Source organism: Thunnus thynnus, chromosome 7 (genome assembly GCF_963924715.1).
Source record: "Thunnus thynnus chromosome 7, fThuThy2.1, whole genome shotgun sequence".
In the NCBI taxonomy this organism is placed as follows: Eukaryota; Metazoa; Chordata; class Actinopteri; order Scombriformes; family Scombridae; genus Thunnus; species Thunnus thynnus.
The window spans coordinates 6,349,457-6,367,253 of NC_089523.1; the positions used below are offsets into that span (position 1 = coordinate 6,349,457).

At 40.8% G+C, this 17,797-nt stretch overlaps 2 protein-coding genes across 7 annotated transcripts in view; both read right to left on the reverse strand.

The window, feature by feature from the left end:
• The window catches only part of LOC137185696 (eukaryotic translation initiation factor 4 gamma 1-like), a 40,608-nt gene extending 35,011 nt beyond the window's left edge, over positions 1 to 5,597 (reverse strand). For 3 of the 6 annotated variants that reach the window (XM_067594006.1, XM_067594003.1, XM_067594002.1), the window contains exon 1: positions 5,564 to 5,596. The gene's annotated coding sequence lies outside the window, so the exon portion shown is untranslated. Of the gene's footprint in view, positions 1 to 5,563 lie in introns of all 6 variants that reach the window. The other 3 variants (XM_067594001.1, XM_067594000.1, XM_067594004.1) reach the window with 2 other exon arrangements.
• Positions 5,598 to 7,254: 1,657 nt separating this feature from the next.
• On the reverse strand, positions 7,255 to 17,559 carry psmd2 (proteasome 26S subunit ubiquitin receptor, non-ATPase 2). Its single transcript, XM_067594012.1, has 21 exons — positions 17,362 to 17,559; positions 16,054 to 16,110; positions 15,777 to 15,941; positions 15,053 to 15,174; positions 14,252 to 14,476; positions 13,953 to 14,111; positions 13,538 to 13,682; positions 12,611 to 12,671; positions 12,301 to 12,447; positions 12,104 to 12,210; positions 11,661 to 11,788; positions 11,360 to 11,447; positions 11,106 to 11,268; positions 10,865 to 10,966; positions 10,566 to 10,714; positions 10,344 to 10,427; positions 9,714 to 9,882; positions 8,727 to 8,821; positions 8,494 to 8,620; positions 8,228 to 8,346; positions 7,255 to 8,008 (listed from the first exon to the last, which is right to left on the reverse strand). The coding sequence occupies exons 1-21, from the start codon at positions 17,482 to 17,484 to the stop codon at positions 7,826 to 7,828; spliced, it is 2,718 nt and encodes a 905-aa protein (XP_067450113.1). The 5' UTR covers positions 17,485 to 17,559; the 3' UTR covers positions 7,255 to 7,825.
• Positions 17,560 to 17,797: the final 238 nt, after the last annotated feature.

Genomic DNA, 17,797 nt, shown 5'->3' on the forward strand with positions numbered 1-17,797 from the left:
ACATAAATCATGGCTGCATTACATTCATGTGTGCAGGTTTAAGGGCCCTCGAATCGTGCATGTTAGCTCACTGGCTGGAACAGTTATTGTTAATTTTGTCATAATGGTGTATATTATAATACACCTGTGCTTTTTCTATGACGAGTCAATATCTGCTCTGAAACAGATCTATTCGAGTCAGTGTTACTACCGAGCACCACCAAAGCGATGTGCCTCGTTAACTGCGCTCATCCTACTGGATAGTAGTTTATCAAGTGAAATATAAAAGCCACATTCGCAGCTTATGAGCCAGTTGAAAGTAGCCTGGATGAGAATGATAGCGGTAGCTTACTTTACAACAGCCCTATCTTAACGACTTTTTGCTAGTACGTACGGTATAGGGTCCAATCAAAAATAAGTTCCTATCCATCAGTCTAGCCAAGATACTTCTCGGTTCGCTCTTACACATCCCAGAGATACAACTTAAAACACAAGGTGTCTTCTCGGAATGGATCCTAATTATTGGTAGACCGACCTAACATTTTTAGGCTGCAGTTAATATCTGGGGAGGGAAGGGGAATCCAGTGCTTGTGAGGCAGATGAGGGAAATTGACAAAGAAATGCATTGATCTCAGTATGTCTCCAAACCATGATATACATCTAATATGTGTCCATCACCAATCCAGTGGATAATTGAGAGAGACTAGCCATTGAGGTTTTCTTAATCAATCCAATCACATCTACGAAACAATCCATGTCTAATACCAACAGCATCAGAATGTCTGCGACCTAACATCATGACATGTGCGGCGTCATATTCCACGCTAAAATGTGTCTGCAAAACTGTCATTCATTTGTTGCTGAAGTACAAATAACTGAGTCACTTCACACTGAGACAAAGGAATCTTTTTTCCATTTAACTCAGGAAATGTGCCTCCCAACATGTGCAAACACACCAAATCTGTGATACCAGAACCAACACTTTAATTTGGGGAATTGAAATTGTATAAGTAAATATCTGATACCGTTGCTGTTTTTTAATTTTTCATTAAAAAAAAACTGTAAATCCTCCTTTGTAGAACTTGGAATCATTGATCTATGTATTCGTCTATGTGTAGGGTAACATGAACTACACCTTAATTAACAACAAATGGAGACCTTCACACACTAAAACTCTTCTTAGGCTTTGAATGTTCTAGAGGATTTATAAACTTGCACTGTTACAACATCATAATGACAGTGACTCTGCATCTGTTTTATCTGGCTGATACTTGATCCATGTAATTAGGTCAGTACTGGAAAAGACATTGTTTCGATGGTTTAGATCAGTGCGTGTAGCCAGAATTCAATTGTTTCAACTTCGGTGTCTTTTCCTCAGTTCACACTTTCTGAAGCAACTCTTTTGTTTATTTGTGTCCACTGGTGTATTTCAATTAACAATTCATGCAATTTGGCCACTTAATTTGCTTTGTATTCAGCATGAACACACCTTGACATAAGAAACCCACCTTCATAATGCAGCTTTAGTCAGAATAACTGAAAAAAAAACTGTCCCCCCCACTGAGCCAAGAGTTACTGATTCCTGTGTAATCATGCTCCTCAGGTTATACAGCCCTCACAATAGTGACACATTTGGTATTTATAGCTGAAGCCTACATTATCTCTGCCAGTGACACACACATACGCCCCTTTCTCTGACACACACACACACACACTCACACACACACACAGAGCAGCGTAAAAAGCCTGAGTCATGATGAATCAGGATGTTTTTTCCTTTTTTCAAAGAAGAGGAAATCACGCTGCAGAAATGGTTCTAATCACCACTGTTACCATGACTATGTCAACATACAAATATAAAAAAAAAAAAAGACAAAAAGACAATGGATTTTAACCGAGCCAAGGTTCCCATACAGGCATATTAAATCCCCGGCTCAGAAAAACATTGACTGCCAGCGATGGTGGGCTCATCCAAACTGGATCCTCACAGTTTAGAGAACGTCGGCAGTAAAAGTTAGCGTAACTAAAGACTGTAGAGGGGTGACAGGCAGCAGTTGAAAAGGCTCATCCACAGACAGAAAGATTGTCCCACTGAGCGGGGCAGCCTGGGAGATGAAATGCTGAGTAAACAACCTCAGGGCTAAAAGACGGCCTCAGACTAACCCACACTGCCTCAAAGGCTCTACTCCACTCAGTTGGGGACACACTAATAAAAAACCTTTAGGTGTTTGAGGGAACGCTTCACCTAGAAGTAGTGAAACATGGCCTGCTTCTTACATAACTACACTGCCAGTCACACACACATCTTCTGCACCACACAGGTCAGTCTGCAGAATCTATGAAAATGAGTAATGAACATGAATGCTGCAAATGGTGTGCAGCGCTGCAAAACTAGCGACGAGGGGTACCCGAGAGGCCCCACCCAATCCCCTAATCACACACAGTCCAGTCATCCGAGCTGGTCTGACATGCAGCACCGTGGAGATCCAGCCACCGGCACCACCGCTGGTGAAACATGCTCCTTCAACTGTTGCATAAGCCTCTGCATGCACTCCCATGACCCACTAAGGAGGAGAGGGGGAGAACATTTGCTCAAGTTTGCTTAAGAAGTTGGCTATCATGTCACCTCTGGAGGGTGTAGCCCCTGTGTGTTTTCCACTGTCTGTGCACAAATGATCTACATTCACTGTACACTGTGCAGCTTTGTTGTTAAATTACTGCTTACTGGAAATGGGCTTTTACCAGTGCTGCCTGTGCTAAAAACTGAGGTGTAACTGAGTAACTCCTCTGTATATACAGTTCACTGGCCTGCAGGCTCTAATGGCAGTACATACCTGCCACAGAGTCCCTGTGTATTTGGTGGTAGTAACATAGTGACACGAACAGCTCCAGTGGTGGAAGGCTTCAGCTCAGCTAGATCACTTTTACTGTGGAAAACTATAGCTTACATTTAGACCACAGGCCACAAAAATGGGAGCATCATAGCAGTTTTGTATAAAAGGGCAGTATTTTTGGTCCAACATTTATAGACAGAACCAACAAATTTCTAACAAATTAGGGTTCGCTAACCTAACCAGAAAGAAGTCAAAAGTTATCTATGCTTGCTGATGTCAGGTTTCTGCAAGACCATGTTGTTTCTCAACACAAAGTAAGAACAGATCAAACAAACATAACAGAATTAAACAACAAAGACTAAACAGTACAAACCATAATAAAACCCACATTGACATTGGTCAATATTTGAAACAGAGTTGGTTTTGAATCATCATATTTCCAACCATAACATGTCAGTGATAAGCACTTCACAATAACTGTGGCTTCAGTCAGACATTTCAAGCTGGGAAGGATGTACAGACAGTGAAAGTTAAGCTCCAATGACACAGCATCACACCAGCACAGCCTGTTCTACCCAACCCCCCCGCTCCCCATGTCTCTCTGGTTAAAACCCACACATGCCCAGACTCTGAGCTTTCAAGTTTCACAACAGGAAGCTCAGTAGTGTCCTTATGTCAGGCAAACTGTGATAGCCTGGCTTTGACACATCATGCATTTGTCCTGCAATTGAACTTCTGCTTTTGGTTTCATTCGCTCTCTCTGGCTAGAGCATGTCACCGATCACTGCATGATATTCTCCTGTACTGCATGAATTATAAACAAGGTTGGAAAGACGACGATGTGGGAGACAGGTCTGCCTTCACTAGCTATAGGGTTTCCTATGTGAAATGTAGAGGAAACAGCATCCATTTTGAACCCATATTCTAAGCTGAGGTCACATGCCTGCTGTCCTCAACATCAGCCTCATGTCTGCAGCAGCAAGTAGGGTGAAGTGATCAACAAACTGGCTTATGCTGGAACATACCAGCCATGCTGCCGTCTAAACAAACAATCTGACACAATGTCAGTGTCAAGAAACAGCTGCCACGCTCATACCAAGCTGTGGTCAAACACCGGTGTCTCGTCCGCTTAAACTGCGGGACACTTTTGCAATGAGACAGGGGCGTGTCTGCTTGTCTATACACATACACACACCCCACATCACACAAACATATATACACACACACACATACACGACAAAGATAGATATTGCATGGGATTATATTAAAACACACACCCTTCAAACGCTCGGCCTTGCCAAAAGACCTCAAAAATATGAGTGCGAAGACGTGCTGCTGTATGTTATGCTGTTAGCCATGCTGCTAGCTTTCCTAGGCCCAACCTGGATTTACCACGTGGTTTCCCCTGCTATTGGCGCGATGCACATCCCAGCTGCCGGCTTCGTGCCAGCCACACCTCATGCTGGCTATATGATGACAACATATCTTCTGTACGTAAAAACATGAACCATACCAAACAAACAGAGGCGTCAGAGAGGAATGAATGGGAACACTGCCTAAACAATTACTGCTTAGCTAGCTCGCATAATCATATATTCAATGACTCAATATGCTTGACAGCTTTAGCTGGTGGCGCTGTCATTTATGTCGTGACAATAATGAGTACTGTAACTAGTCACAATGAGTCAGACACCTCCGTTTCATTTCGTAGCCAAACATTAACATCCCGCTCAGCTCGCTCAGCAACATCACAGTGATTCATTTCAAGATGATGCAGTTTCTGTGGGGAGATGTTGCCGCGAAAAATCCCATGTTCACCAACATTTTTATGAAGCACATCTTCGGTTGTAGCGGCTGACATCTTGAAGGCGACCTGTCAGCTCACTCATAAAGGTGTCAGTGCTGAAAGGTTCAAAACAGCTGCTCTGTCAGCTCAGTCTCCAACACCTCTGCTCCTCCTGCGTCTCATACTACTGTTGTGTTTGTTACAACCAGCACTGTATCAGGAACATAGAGACCCACACTGCTGCATGAGTAGACGGACTGTACACAACCAGATCTTTCAGCCACCTTTTACACACTTTTAGCGCCTAAAGCAAATGGTTTCAGAGACGTGACATCTCCATCACATGGTTTCAGGTATCAGGTTATCAGTCAATTTACAATGACAACTGTCAACAGCAATCTCTTTATATGAAGCTAGGCTGGCAAATAAGAGCACACAAACTCCACAACATTATGCTGGGAGGCAGATAACCTTACAGAGCAAATCACGGCTTCGACATAACCAGAGATTTAACCTACTGCTACCTGCCTAGCCTAATGTGTAGCTAACTAGCAGTTAACAGCATAAATTACGTTAACCGACCACAACAACAACATTGAGATGCGACAGTTCCTTTATCGCTTGCCTTATATGACACACTACACACATATTATAATATGTTTGTAACCGTCACCTGAGTAAGAGCTAATCTTGTCTGTCTATCGCAGTGTTAGCTGGCTAGCTGGACTAGCTAAAGTGAAGAAAGAACACCCACGTCGTGTTAGCATGGAAAGCTAGCGAGCTAATCCCTGAAAACACAGCAGGAGCCACTGAAGAAAGTCACCACAGCAACGTATATGTGGAGACAAAAAGGTGAAACGCGCTTTTGAATGTCCTTCCCAAGTGTCTATGTAACTGTGACTTGACACTTGTCTGAAAAATTGAGCATTTTCATAAAGCATTTTCCTCGGGACCGCAGCGTTACCTTTCTCTCCTTGAGTCCGCAGAGCCGGACGGACGGAAAATCTTCCCGGAAGCCGGTAGCGAGGTAATTCCGGCAAAATCCCAATCACGTGAAACTTTTCCCAGTAACCAGTCATTCAATTAAAGATCCCCTCCAGACATGTTTTAAGATGTATATAAAATACTATACCTTGAATAATAACTTATGTCTGATATGGCTTTTCCACAAAAAGTTAAATTATCTATTTAAAATCCTTGAAATTACATCTACTCATTCTCCCCCATTAAAAATCGAGAGTCTAACTGCTCGACACAACTTGTTTCCAACATCACAGCCTTCTAGCGTCAGACACACATGCATCATTCTGCACATTGAAGCTCACACATCGAACTGTAGGAACAAGATGAAAAACACATTTTTGAGTGGAGGATTTTAAGCTGGAAGCCAATGATGTAATACTTTACTATGAAAACAAAAAAACAGAAAGTTCAACGACTGTCAATTTATTAATTTTAATGGGAAAATTTCACATCCATAAATCCAAGTTCTCTAGGTCTCGCCCATTGTTTGAACTTTTCATGATTGAATTAAGAAACTATTTTGAGACAACTCTTGAGATCCAACTTTTAAACTATAAGAAATGTGCACATACGGTTAATATGCCACAATATTCTAATTTTATTGCCAACCTTTTCTGTTATTATTTTATATTATTTTTATTTTTATTACTTTTGCCATATGTCCTGTCACCATGTTGAATGTATCAACCAATTGAAAGTGAAGTCATGCCTGTTGTGTTATCTTTATTTCATTCTGATGCCAAAGTGTTTTCTGTTATTGTGTTAATGTCTCATGCTGTAAGTGATGGTTTCTGTAAATAAAGAGATGGGGGGAAAAAAGAAATGTAAGTACTATATTTATTGTCAAACAGGGCTATCTTTATTGTGTCTGCACATTAACAATTGGAGATGTTTAAATATTAATTTAAACTTGTTTAATTTCACTTAAGTTTAAATTAGCCACTATCTATAAAAGGTTTACATGATGGTCAGCACAGCTGGTGCAGTGCATGGCCACAAAACTATTCTGTCAATAACAACAAAGGCAGAGGCCCAAATAGGAACACAAATAAGTATTAGGAACTCAGCAATGTAGGTTCATTAAGTCTTTGAAACTGAATATTTGAACAATACATTTTATATGTTAATTGGTAGATTTCTAAGTTCTGGACAGGAGACATCAGAAAATGAACAGGCTCACTTGTGTGATGGTCAAGTGCCTGACCAGTGTTATACCAAGTTAATAGATGTTCAGAGAACAGATGATACATTTCTACACCTTTTATAGCAGAATGGTAGTATTAATAATCCACTGGATGTTTGTGTGACACTTTACAAGTCATTTAAGTATTTCAGATAACAGGTTTATCACACATAAAATCCAGAAACACCCCCACCCCCAAAGTTGCTATTAATTTCCTTCACAAATATACAAGTATATATTTGTGTGTAACATATGTATGTACAAACACGTGTGTAAATATTCATGACTTTCTTTTCCCTAAGGTGGGGCTGGTAGGCACCTGTACAACCGATACCACTGTGTGGGGAACCTGCAGCCTGCTTAATTTGAATGACTGTGCTTGTAAGTTTCAGTAAACTATAAACCAGTTCCATGACATGCTTTGCACATGATCAACACAACACAGAGCCTTCACATTTCCACCATGTGGATCTCAGTTTTTTTTATTTTGATTCAACCTTTTACAGTACTGTAACAAAAACCAAAAAAAAAAAAATAGAAGAAAAACGTGATGAAGAACACATACTCTTAAAAGCTGTAATTACAAAAAATGACTGAGGATGTAAGGGGGGGAAAAAACATGAAGCACTGATGTGAACTGAGCAGTTATTCATCGACTGATGACTGAAACATATAGAGGAGGGTGAACAGTTCCCGCTTTTGAACTGCTCAGTCAAACAGCTGGTTCAGTACGTGTGTGGATCAAAATTAGAGCAATGAGGAAACCATCTATGTAGAGTAGATGAGGTCCCAGTTTACCCTCCCTGTGTCATAGCAGTCCAATTAACCAGACCCCAACCATCCATTTTTAATGACTGCTGGAGCTGGGCCACAGACAACAGTGAGGAAGAAGGATAAGCCTGCATTGCTCTTTCCAGTCATGCAATAAACAACTAAATATAACGACTGCAATGAGCCATGGAGGGCTACCCTTACAAACACAGGGAGAGGCCGGTGAGAATGGAGGGTTTTGGGGGAAGTCTAGGTTTCATAGTTGGGGTTCTTGCGGAGGATAACGAATCCCTCCAGGATGGGAGTGACGGGGAGGTACTCCTCTGTGGCCAGCTCAGCCCTCTCTCCATGAGCCAGCAACACCGGCGTGGTGTGGGTCTGGAAACCTGTGATGGCCTTGGGCTTGCCTGCCTGGCCCACGACATCCACTGCCTGCAGACAGATCATATAAACAAACTCGTGAGACATTTTTTCTTTCAGCCATTCTTTCATAATTTTCTTTATTATAAGTCTGGGAAAAAACTGTTTATTTTCATGATCTTTAACGTTTTCTTTAAGGCCAGAAGTATTTTTGTAATACATAATTGTATTACACAATCATTGAAGAACTGCAGACTTTCCAAAAACATCAGTCTTTTCATTGTACATTACCTGTCCAACTCTGACAGATACGGGCAGTGGTCGTAGCTCCTCATCGAAGGTGACCAGCATGCGTGGCTGCATGGCTGCTACCAGGCCGTAAAGAATGTAGTGAGATTTCCCCAGGATTACTGTAATGCACACAGTGAACACCAGGGGGAAGATTAACACAAGGAAATCACTGATGAATGATTACAAAAGAGAGAAATGGACAATAACGGTAAGTGTGTTGGAAACACATAGCAAAGGCGGGGGCAACGGGAGGAGAATAAACTCACTGTTCTTGACATCAAGGAAGGAAACGAGCACTGTGAGCAGTCCAGCCACGGCGACCTGACTCATCAGCTGCCTGTCGCTATGGTAGGGACAGAGTGTCAGTGTGCCTTTGCCCAGGTGAGTCAGACCCTGTGGAGGCACAAACAGCAGAGAGTCAATAGTCACCTCATACACACACTTTCCCCATTAGTTCATCTGTGTCTGGTGCAGAGTGTTTTTTTGTGTTGCCACCTACCTGAGCCAGTCGGACCATGAAGAGGTTGTTAGGGTCTTTGGCGTGATACTGTGCCAGCTGCCGCAGCATGGCAGCCAGGCGGGCGTTATTTGTGCCTAAGGAAATGAAAAGAAAGGAGAGCCTGTTAAATCTGTCGCACTTACATAGGAGGCAGCATTGTGCATAATTGAAAAATATCAGTGAGGTCACCTTTTATTATTGTAACATTTGACACACAAAAGCTTTAAAAATTTGTTGAGTTTCAAACCTTCAGCAGACTCAGCTTTTATGTCAAATAAATCATCAGAAGGAAATGGAAACACACAGCAATTGTGACATTACAAAATGTGAAGCAGTTAATAAACAATATCAGTGCATGATCATGATCTGAACATAGCTCTCTGACAGAATCTTCTCTATACTCCAACTCTTCCTCATCTTTATACCCCCTTTGTTTTTGAGGGTTTTTGAATGGGTGTTAATTTATTATTGAATAGTGTAAGCTTCGTTTATAATGCTTTATATCATATTTCCCTTTTTCCAAGTTTGACAATATGTAGTATTTAATCAAGATAGGAATCTCTCCTTGAGCAGGAAGGAGCAATGTGATGTTGATCCATAGAAGAAATGAAAGGTGATGAAGAAAGTAAAAGACAGAAATTAAACATGAAAAAAAAAAAAAACTGCCACTACTGGCCGAATGTCAAAACATTCATTTAATCATTATGCTTTATTTTATATTTCCCCTTTTCAAAGTTTCATAGTTTTGTGAATTTAACAGCAAAAAATGTTTTAAGCCAATATATGCAAGTCATTATACTACTACTGGAACCACGAGCAAAGATTACATTACAAATTAACTATTTATGTAGTCTGTTTAAAAATAGGCTACTGCGCATCATAGAAGTGAAACATTTTGAGACACTTACACAGATGTTGGGTAGCCTGGCAACAATTACCACATAGTTATCATTATTCCATATACATAATGCCCAGAGCCTGACTTACCACTGCCCACCATGCCCATGGCAAAGATGGAGTTGTGGGACACCTCGGGGTCAGCGTCATGGGAAAACTTGCTGAGGGTGTCCAAGATGTTCAGACGAGGGTTGGACACTGAAATGAGAGCCAGAGCTAGGGGCACCGCTCGCCTCAGGGTGGGCTCACCATAACGCAGCTGATGAAATGAACATGGAGAAAATATAAAAGACGGATCACTAAAAATGAAAAGATTAGAAGTATACTTAATCAACACATGACAGAAAGGAATTATTTATGCTAGCATGTTCTGATTCATTAAGACATTCAGAATGAAGAGAGGGGTTGCACAGAGTCATAAATAACAGATCACAACAGAGTATATACAGATGAGGAGCAGGATGAAAAGGACTGATAATGTGATGTGGATCAAAAGAATGTGAAAATGGTAGATGTGAAAATATGAGAGCAACCTTTTAGTACAGACAATCAGACAAAACGGTCTCGTTGAGCAATATCAGAGGAAGGAAGAGCGTGATGTAGATCAAAATTTTAAAAAAAAAAATGAGTTGAGATAACAAGAAAGTATTCAGTAAAGGAAATGAGATAAGAGATAAAAAAAAAAAGAACAGAAAGCTGACGACGTATAGCGCTACTGACCAGATGTCCGAATGTTCGCAGTGCCATTTCAGAACCAATCTCCTCCCCCATGGCAATGAGGGCAATGCCAAGAACAGCCACACCCTGAGAGGAAAACATGAAAATAAATTGTTTTTTTCCCCCCCACATAAAAAGATAACAAACATCTAGAATCAAGCTGATAACAGAACAACTAAACAGAGAGAAAATCATGAAGAATCATGGTACAAACTCTGCCCATACCTGGTGTGAGCCCATATCTGCAGTCTCCTTCTTGTCTTTGTCCTTCTTATCCTTCTTGTCTTTGTCCTCCTCTTTTTCCTTCTCCTTGGCCTCGTAGTGCTCACTGCAGATATGGAGAAGCTGCTGCACCTTCAGCACATTGCCAGAACCTGGGATGGTGGGTGAGGCAAATCATGACAATGAGTTATAACAGTGCTGGAAAATGAAAGATTAAATCAGCAGATTGACTGACAGATAGCTGCACATGTGCAAACAACAAAATCACTGGAATGGCTGAAAGACAGTATTGTGATGCTGACCTGCATATGCACAGATATCCACTAGTGTGTTGGCAAAGCTGCGGAAGGGTTCGGGTACAACCTGTAGAGCTGCCAGGGTTGTCTCAATTGCCTCTCCTTTACCTGAGGACAGAGAAAAACACAAAGTTAGAGCAGTTACATCACAAAGGGAAGAGAGAAAAAGATGCAGAAGTAATGTTTAGGCGGAAATGGAATAAAAATCATCATTATAATTTCGTCACCTGTAGCCGCCCACACTTACCCAGGTGGTTGAGTCCCAAGCCTAGAGGCAGCCAGCGGGCGTATGTGTCCTTCAGCTCCTGTTCGTTCTTTTCCATGATGGTCTGTACGATGGTGGACGTCACGTCGCCGTTACAAGACCCCACGGCGATCATACCGCATGCCAGAGCTGTCACTCCAACCACCTGGAGATTTAAACACACACTCTGATGTTGCTGAACTTTTAACATTTGTAAAGTTAAGAAAGGCACTTAGAAACAAAACACACATACATACCTCCATGCTGGATTTGGAGTCTCCCATGACGGGGAGAAGCAGAGAAAGCACATCTTCTCTGTTGGAGCCAGCATAGGCCAGACCCAATCTGAAAACCAGATGACGACCATCAAGACACACAGCAATAATGTATTGTAAAAATAACACTTTACTGATCTTAGGAGGAGAGATTCAAGTGTTACAGAAGCACAAAACACAGACTTAAGTGGACATAAAAAATATTAAAGATACAGTATAATACTTAACAAAATATACAACAATTTATTTGATTTAGCTTTCTACACATGAACATTCTGCTCACCCAAAGATGGCTCCTATCCTCATGACATTGCTGTTGTGGAGGACGTAGTCGGAGAGCAGGGCAAGGGCAGGGTCACATTCATTCCTCACACCTGAGTTTACGATGCCACAGGCCAGGAGAGCACCAGACTGCACACAGACGGAGGACACAGGTGTGAGAAAAGAAGTGGTTCATTTTTCATAGCTTTTCCTCCTAAGTAATACGCTTATGCATGTTCAGACAGTCAAATTCACAATTCATTGAGGAAATAATCCTAACGGAGTTGTAATCCAGTCAATGCGATGAATTCTGTAGCTGGAGTTAATGCATCTTTAGGTAAAATTTAGGTAGTTAATCGCAGGATACGCTTTTCATAGCTCGACTGTCAACAAAGACTGTTATATTGGCAACAATCTGAAAGGAACTATGGAAAAGCTTCCGATCCGTTCAAGCAGAACGTTTACCTTGATGTAGTCCTCAGAAGAATAGAGATATTTGTCAATCTGTGTCAGGCCGCCATCCACGTCCCACAGCAGGATCATACCCAGAGAGGCTGCAGCGCTCAACATGCCTGAGGAGATTTATGTCATCTTTAGTCACTGAACAATAGAATTAAAAACACATTGAAATAAAAAAAGCACAAACTGAAAGAAATCTTCACCGTGGTCCTTGTTCTTGTACAACCATTTGTTGCCATCGTCTGTGAGCAGCTTGTCCTGTCCGAAGGCTGCGTTGACAAAGCCGTTCACAAAAGAAGAGGCCAAGTTCATACGAGCAGAGTCAACCTGGGAGCCGCTGCCTCCGAACCCTGTCACACACAAAAAAACGTTTTTAAATTCACTTGCCACAGCAGCGGTAATCTTTATGTTACAATAGGTGATGACCTTATCTAGACCGATTGAAATATATCCATCACCAGACTAACAACCGACCCAGCTGCACACACACACATCCTCCAAATATGGACTCACTGTTGTTTTCCAGATGTGTTTTGTAGATGTCATCTGGGACTTTGGGTTCCATGATGTCCAGCTGGGGAGGACAGGATGAGTGTGTTATGAATAAAAGGTAATGTGTTGAGTCACTGTGAGAAACAAGAAGCCATTTGATATTGGTATTCAACTGACGTTATAATCTTCCATCAAACAACATTATTCTTTCTGTGTCACTCCTCCGCATTGTTAAAAAAATAAATAAAATCCTTTCCTTCCCACAGTTTCCAGTGATGAAATCGGACTTTCATTCATCACTAGCCGTCATGCACTTTCTGTCTCCTCTATTGGTACCTTTTTTTCCCACAGCCGTACATTATTCTACCTCTTATCCTCTGCACACCATTCAGCTCCTTCCCTTAAAATCCGCCCAAAACCCATTTTGTGTTTTGACAATGATAAATCATATCAAAACACGATGCTGTTTTTCATTTACTCTAACAATTGGCTGAAAGCTTTCTGCACACATCCAACACCTCTTATGTTCTGGCTACTTTTCTTTTTCCTTTTTAGGAGTCTGAAGGTTCAGGGTTCTGGCACATTTCCTCTGCTATTTCATCATATATAGTGCCATTTTTATAACATCCATGACTGTTTCTATGTAAAACTTAGTTTGATTTGCCCATTTGTCTATTTACAGCCAGTTGCAATTACCTCAGATTTGTAATTGCCAATAATAGGTTTTTATGGGCTCAATGCAGCACTGCACAGTATGGAGGAAAAGATGGGATGTGGTTAATTTGTCGATATAATGATGTTGATATACCAGCTATAAATATACATCTTCAGTGTGTGTATATGCTGCAACTTTCAAATCCAGCAAATTTACATTTGCCTTACAACGGCTGTGGAAATTCTAACTTGCTTTGCGACTACAAGTTCATTCTGGGATGCCCTCTCTCCTACCTCTCTAGCCAGGGCCAAGAAGTTGCTGTTGAGCTGTACGTTGGACATGATCTCTGTCAGGTCCTCGTAGTCCTCTACGTCCTCATTAAGCTCCAAGAACATGCCATGGCGGCCCAGCATGAAGGCCATCTGCTTCTGGATAACTCTGCAAGGCACAAAGATGCAGGGAGTTTGCATTTAATGTTCACCATCAACTATGACACAGTGGGACTTGTGTTTCAAAACGTGTGATTACAAAAATGATAGACCAAAATATATCAGAGCACAGGGTCAATTAAAAAAATACAGTGGAGGGAAGACATGTCTAATTTCAGTTTTAATTATTTCTTCTGGCTTTTTAAAAAAGTTATACATCATTTATTATTATCACAATCGTCTTATACCTTCCATGAAGAGTATTTTTTATAGTCCTTACATGTCTTTGCAGGATGTAAAGATGTTTTCTACGAGCTCTACATCGTTGAGCATCAGGGCCAGTCTGAGTGCCTCTGGGTAACGGTTGAACTTCCTGAAGATGTTCAAGGCACATCGCAGCAGCGCCGAGTTTTCTGGCTCAGGAACATAACTCACACAGCTGGAGGAGTGATGCAGAAAATTAAAGAGATGAAATGTGCACATTTCAGTGACAAGTAAGTCAACAAGTCCTATTTGGACTGTATAAAACATGCAAAAAAAAAAAAAAAAAAAAAAAGAGAGTGTAAAACCTGAACATACCTGGTGAGGTAGAGGCAGACCTTGCCGTAGGCGTTTTCATCAATGTAGTCCTCCAGCATGTCCAGCCTCTCAATCTCCATCAGCAGGTCGCATGCCTCGTGCTCGGCATTGTGCGCCATGTTGTAGGGCACAATCTCCTTCACCAGTTTCAGCAGAGTCTCCTGCTGTGTCTTGTCATTCTCCTCCACCTCCTGCCACTCCTTCGCCACCTCACCTGCCAGGTGCCTGAAAGATGGTGGACAGAAAGGTATTTATCACTAGGAAATGAAGCAAACAGCAGATAAACCAGCAAGTATCAAATGACATTAAAGTTTCCTATTTTCAATCAAAGAAAAAAATTATCATCCTCATCTGCCCAGTTTTTGTATAAATGCGTTTCCTTAACATCAGTCATGTTCTTCAATAATTTCATTTTTCTGAGTCTGACCTTTATACCATACTCTGTGCACAATATGTCTTACAGCTTCATTGCATTCTGATGGTCACTGGAGAAAATGGTATCAGTCAATACAATAAATTTGCTGTGACATATTTGATCAGCGGCTCTATTAATAGCCCAAGTACCACCTCAGCTTCTGTCCTGTTAGTTTTCATTGCTCATTGTAACTGTTCTTATTATTTTTATGATTATGGCTGGAAGAATTGGAACACCATTTATTTCTGACACTGAACCAAATCAGATATAAAATAAAAACCAAAAGAATCTCTGCATTTCCTCCTTTTATGTTGAAGCTTCTCTAATAACCACGAGAGCTTGACATGTATTGGTTGCTAAGGCCAAGTCGTGTCGACATGTCCTACCTGACATATTCATGTCCCCAGGAGGCCAGCTCTTCCTGGGAGCCCAGCAGACGGTACTTGAGACACTCCCTCTCACCGCTCATGGTCATGGCCAGCACTGACACCACATCAGCACAGAAACGCTGCAAATACAAACACCGTCTGCAGTTTGAACTTGATTCTGATAGTCGAGTCATTTCCTGTGTTTATGATAATGTCAGTAATTGAAAAGTACAACAGGTTTAACATTTATAGTGACACATTAGGCAAATAACAAAGTAATTATGACATTATGATGCAATATCCACAATTACATATTTACAACTGAACCACTGTTTTCATCTTATTCTAATACTAGAGTTTTATTAAACACTATGTGAGCATACACAAATACCATATACCTCATTTTTATTCTGAGAAGAAAACATGTAATTTCTTGTCTAAGGAAATTGCAAAGATATGTAATACTGGAAAAAAATACCAACTATCTGTTGCTTCATTTCCATATATCTGCATTGACGTTTAAGATCTATATTCTTTAGATACTACTGTGGAGACAGAACTGCCATACATCATAAATATTGCTGTGCATTCCCTTGTGAAATATGAAATATGTTATAAAACATAAAATTTCTGTTGTCATGTCACACCTGCACCATTTTTTCACATTGTGATTCTACTGAAGTCTGAAAAACATGCACATACATGAATTTCACAATTTTCTCACAGGACAGTAAAGGCTTACTTTGTTCTCTCCGGGGGCCATGCCATCATAGATCTCTTTGAGCTTGCCGTAATGTGGGCGCAGGAATTTGAGGGGCTTGGGTACTGAGGTCATGGAGGTGGTTGAGGAGCGGATTAGTCTGCGCAGCTCTTCCAATGCAGCACGGTACAGCTCTGTGTTCTTCTCCTGCCAATGTGAAGGAAAACGTGGAATTAAGAGTTGTTTATCTTGTGTTGGCTTATACACCTGAAAACATTGTACTTGTAGTAACATGTCAAAATGTTCTTTGAATACTCACACTCAGTCTTTCCACCATCATCTCCAAATCCTCTTGTAACTGCTTGTCTTCCTCTGACTGAAAATAAGTGAAAGAAACAAATTTAATTATCTGTTCTTTACAAAAATCATAACACTTAAAATAAATAAGGATTCATTCGTCACTACCGCCATAGTAAGTAAGTGGGATGACAATAGTTGTTTATATGATAATGTGGTGATGATGATGATATTTTCTAAACCAGCCTTCTTGAAATATGTACCCACCACCTTACACAGAGAACTACCAGAATACTGCTGGTGCTGCTCACTAGCATAATACACTGTACTGTTGTTATGAATATGTGTTATAACCCCAATAACGCACATGAACAAATGATGAGACATGATATTAGCAGCCACTGGCCACTCTGTAATTATACATCATCAGCACTGTTTGTATCATGTGTTATCTTGTCTACACAATTAGAATAGAAAATTAACACCAGCCACCACTGAAATGCTATTAAATTTTAACTGTGATGTGTTTTCTTATCAACCAGCTAACTTGGAGGGTAACCATGTAAAATCCTATTATATCTTTCATGAAACTGTCCAAAATAACAGTGACTGTCTGGGATATTTAGAGCCACACTAATCTATGGCTCAGAAATGTGAATATCTCTCCTCAAAGCATTTCATTTTTACTAATGTCAACGTTTGGTATCAGTTTAATACACTCCATAAACACACTGAATGTATTTGAGTGCAACAACATTGTATCAATGACATGTTAATCAGATCTAAATGTTGAAATATGACATCGCGTATGAACAAGGCAACAAATATTCACGGTTGAACTGAGGTTTACATGGATTTTCACTGATTATCCAAGTCTCAAAAGTGACAGTTAGTTCAATCTATTCATAAGGCCGACTAGCGTTACAAGCTAAGCAGCCTGCTGTAAATTAAGCTCATGTAGAGTCACTTCTGTTGTGTAGCATTTGTTTAACTAACTTTAAGTTAGCTGCTGTGTCACACAGTAGCTAACTTACCCTTGGCTAGCTGAATGCTAGCAGTTTGGCAGCAAAGCTAACGGTAGCTTACCGGTTGAGTTAGGCTAGGCTAAAGCTAGCTAATTGAATGAGTGTATACGCGGAGCTTTAAAACGACCACAAAACATTAATAAGACAGACTGGGTATATTTCATATGAGAAATAACCACAGTGTAAATGAAAGTTGATTGGTCGTCTTATCTTGAATGGCAGGTTCTTCGGCCTGCTCAGCGGCAGTGACTCAGGTGAAATAACAACGTTACTGAACCTAGCACATATAAAACACGCCAATTTACCAATTCTTGCTCCTCTTTCTTGTCCTTGTCTTTCCCCGAGGGCTGCTGGCCCTTTTCCTTGTCTTTTTCCTTCTCATCAGTCTTTTCGGACTGCTTATTCTCTTTGTTTTTTGCCTCCTCCATGGTTGCGGCTCTATGAACTGTCGGTTAGCAAACGAAGCAGAGCACGTCTTCTTCACCGTGGAAAAGCTGCTGCGCTTTTTCTTTACCGCCCCTGCTGGTGGTGAGTTATTACGGTTTTTTGTGAATACTTCAAGTCCTGAAAAACACAGGAATAACATCACGGTTAAACGATAGGAAACTGTCCGCTCAGAACTAGTTAAAACTGCAGTATTAAGTTGCTTTTTTGCAGTATTTTCACGCATCACAGGAGTGATACATTTGCGACTATATTTTACAACTGAGAGAGAGAGTCAAGTTCAAACAGTTAAGAAAA

What these genes read in the sequence shown, in the direction of transcription:
- psmd2 (XM_067594012.1), bottom strand. Translation starts at nt 17,484, where the DNA reads ATGGAGGAGGCAAAAAACAAAGAGAATAAGCAGTCCGAAAAGACTGAT. An exon ending in AGAAAGAGGAGCAAGAATTG is followed by an intron (nt 16,111 to 17,361) that starts GTAAATTGGCGT and finishes ACTTATTTTCAG; the next exon opens with TCAGAGGAAGACAAGCAGTT. An exon ending in TGGGGACATGAATATGTCAG is followed by an intron (nt 14,477 to 15,052) that starts GTAGGACATGTC and finishes ACCATCTTTCAG; the next exon opens with GCACCTGGCAGGTGAGGTGG.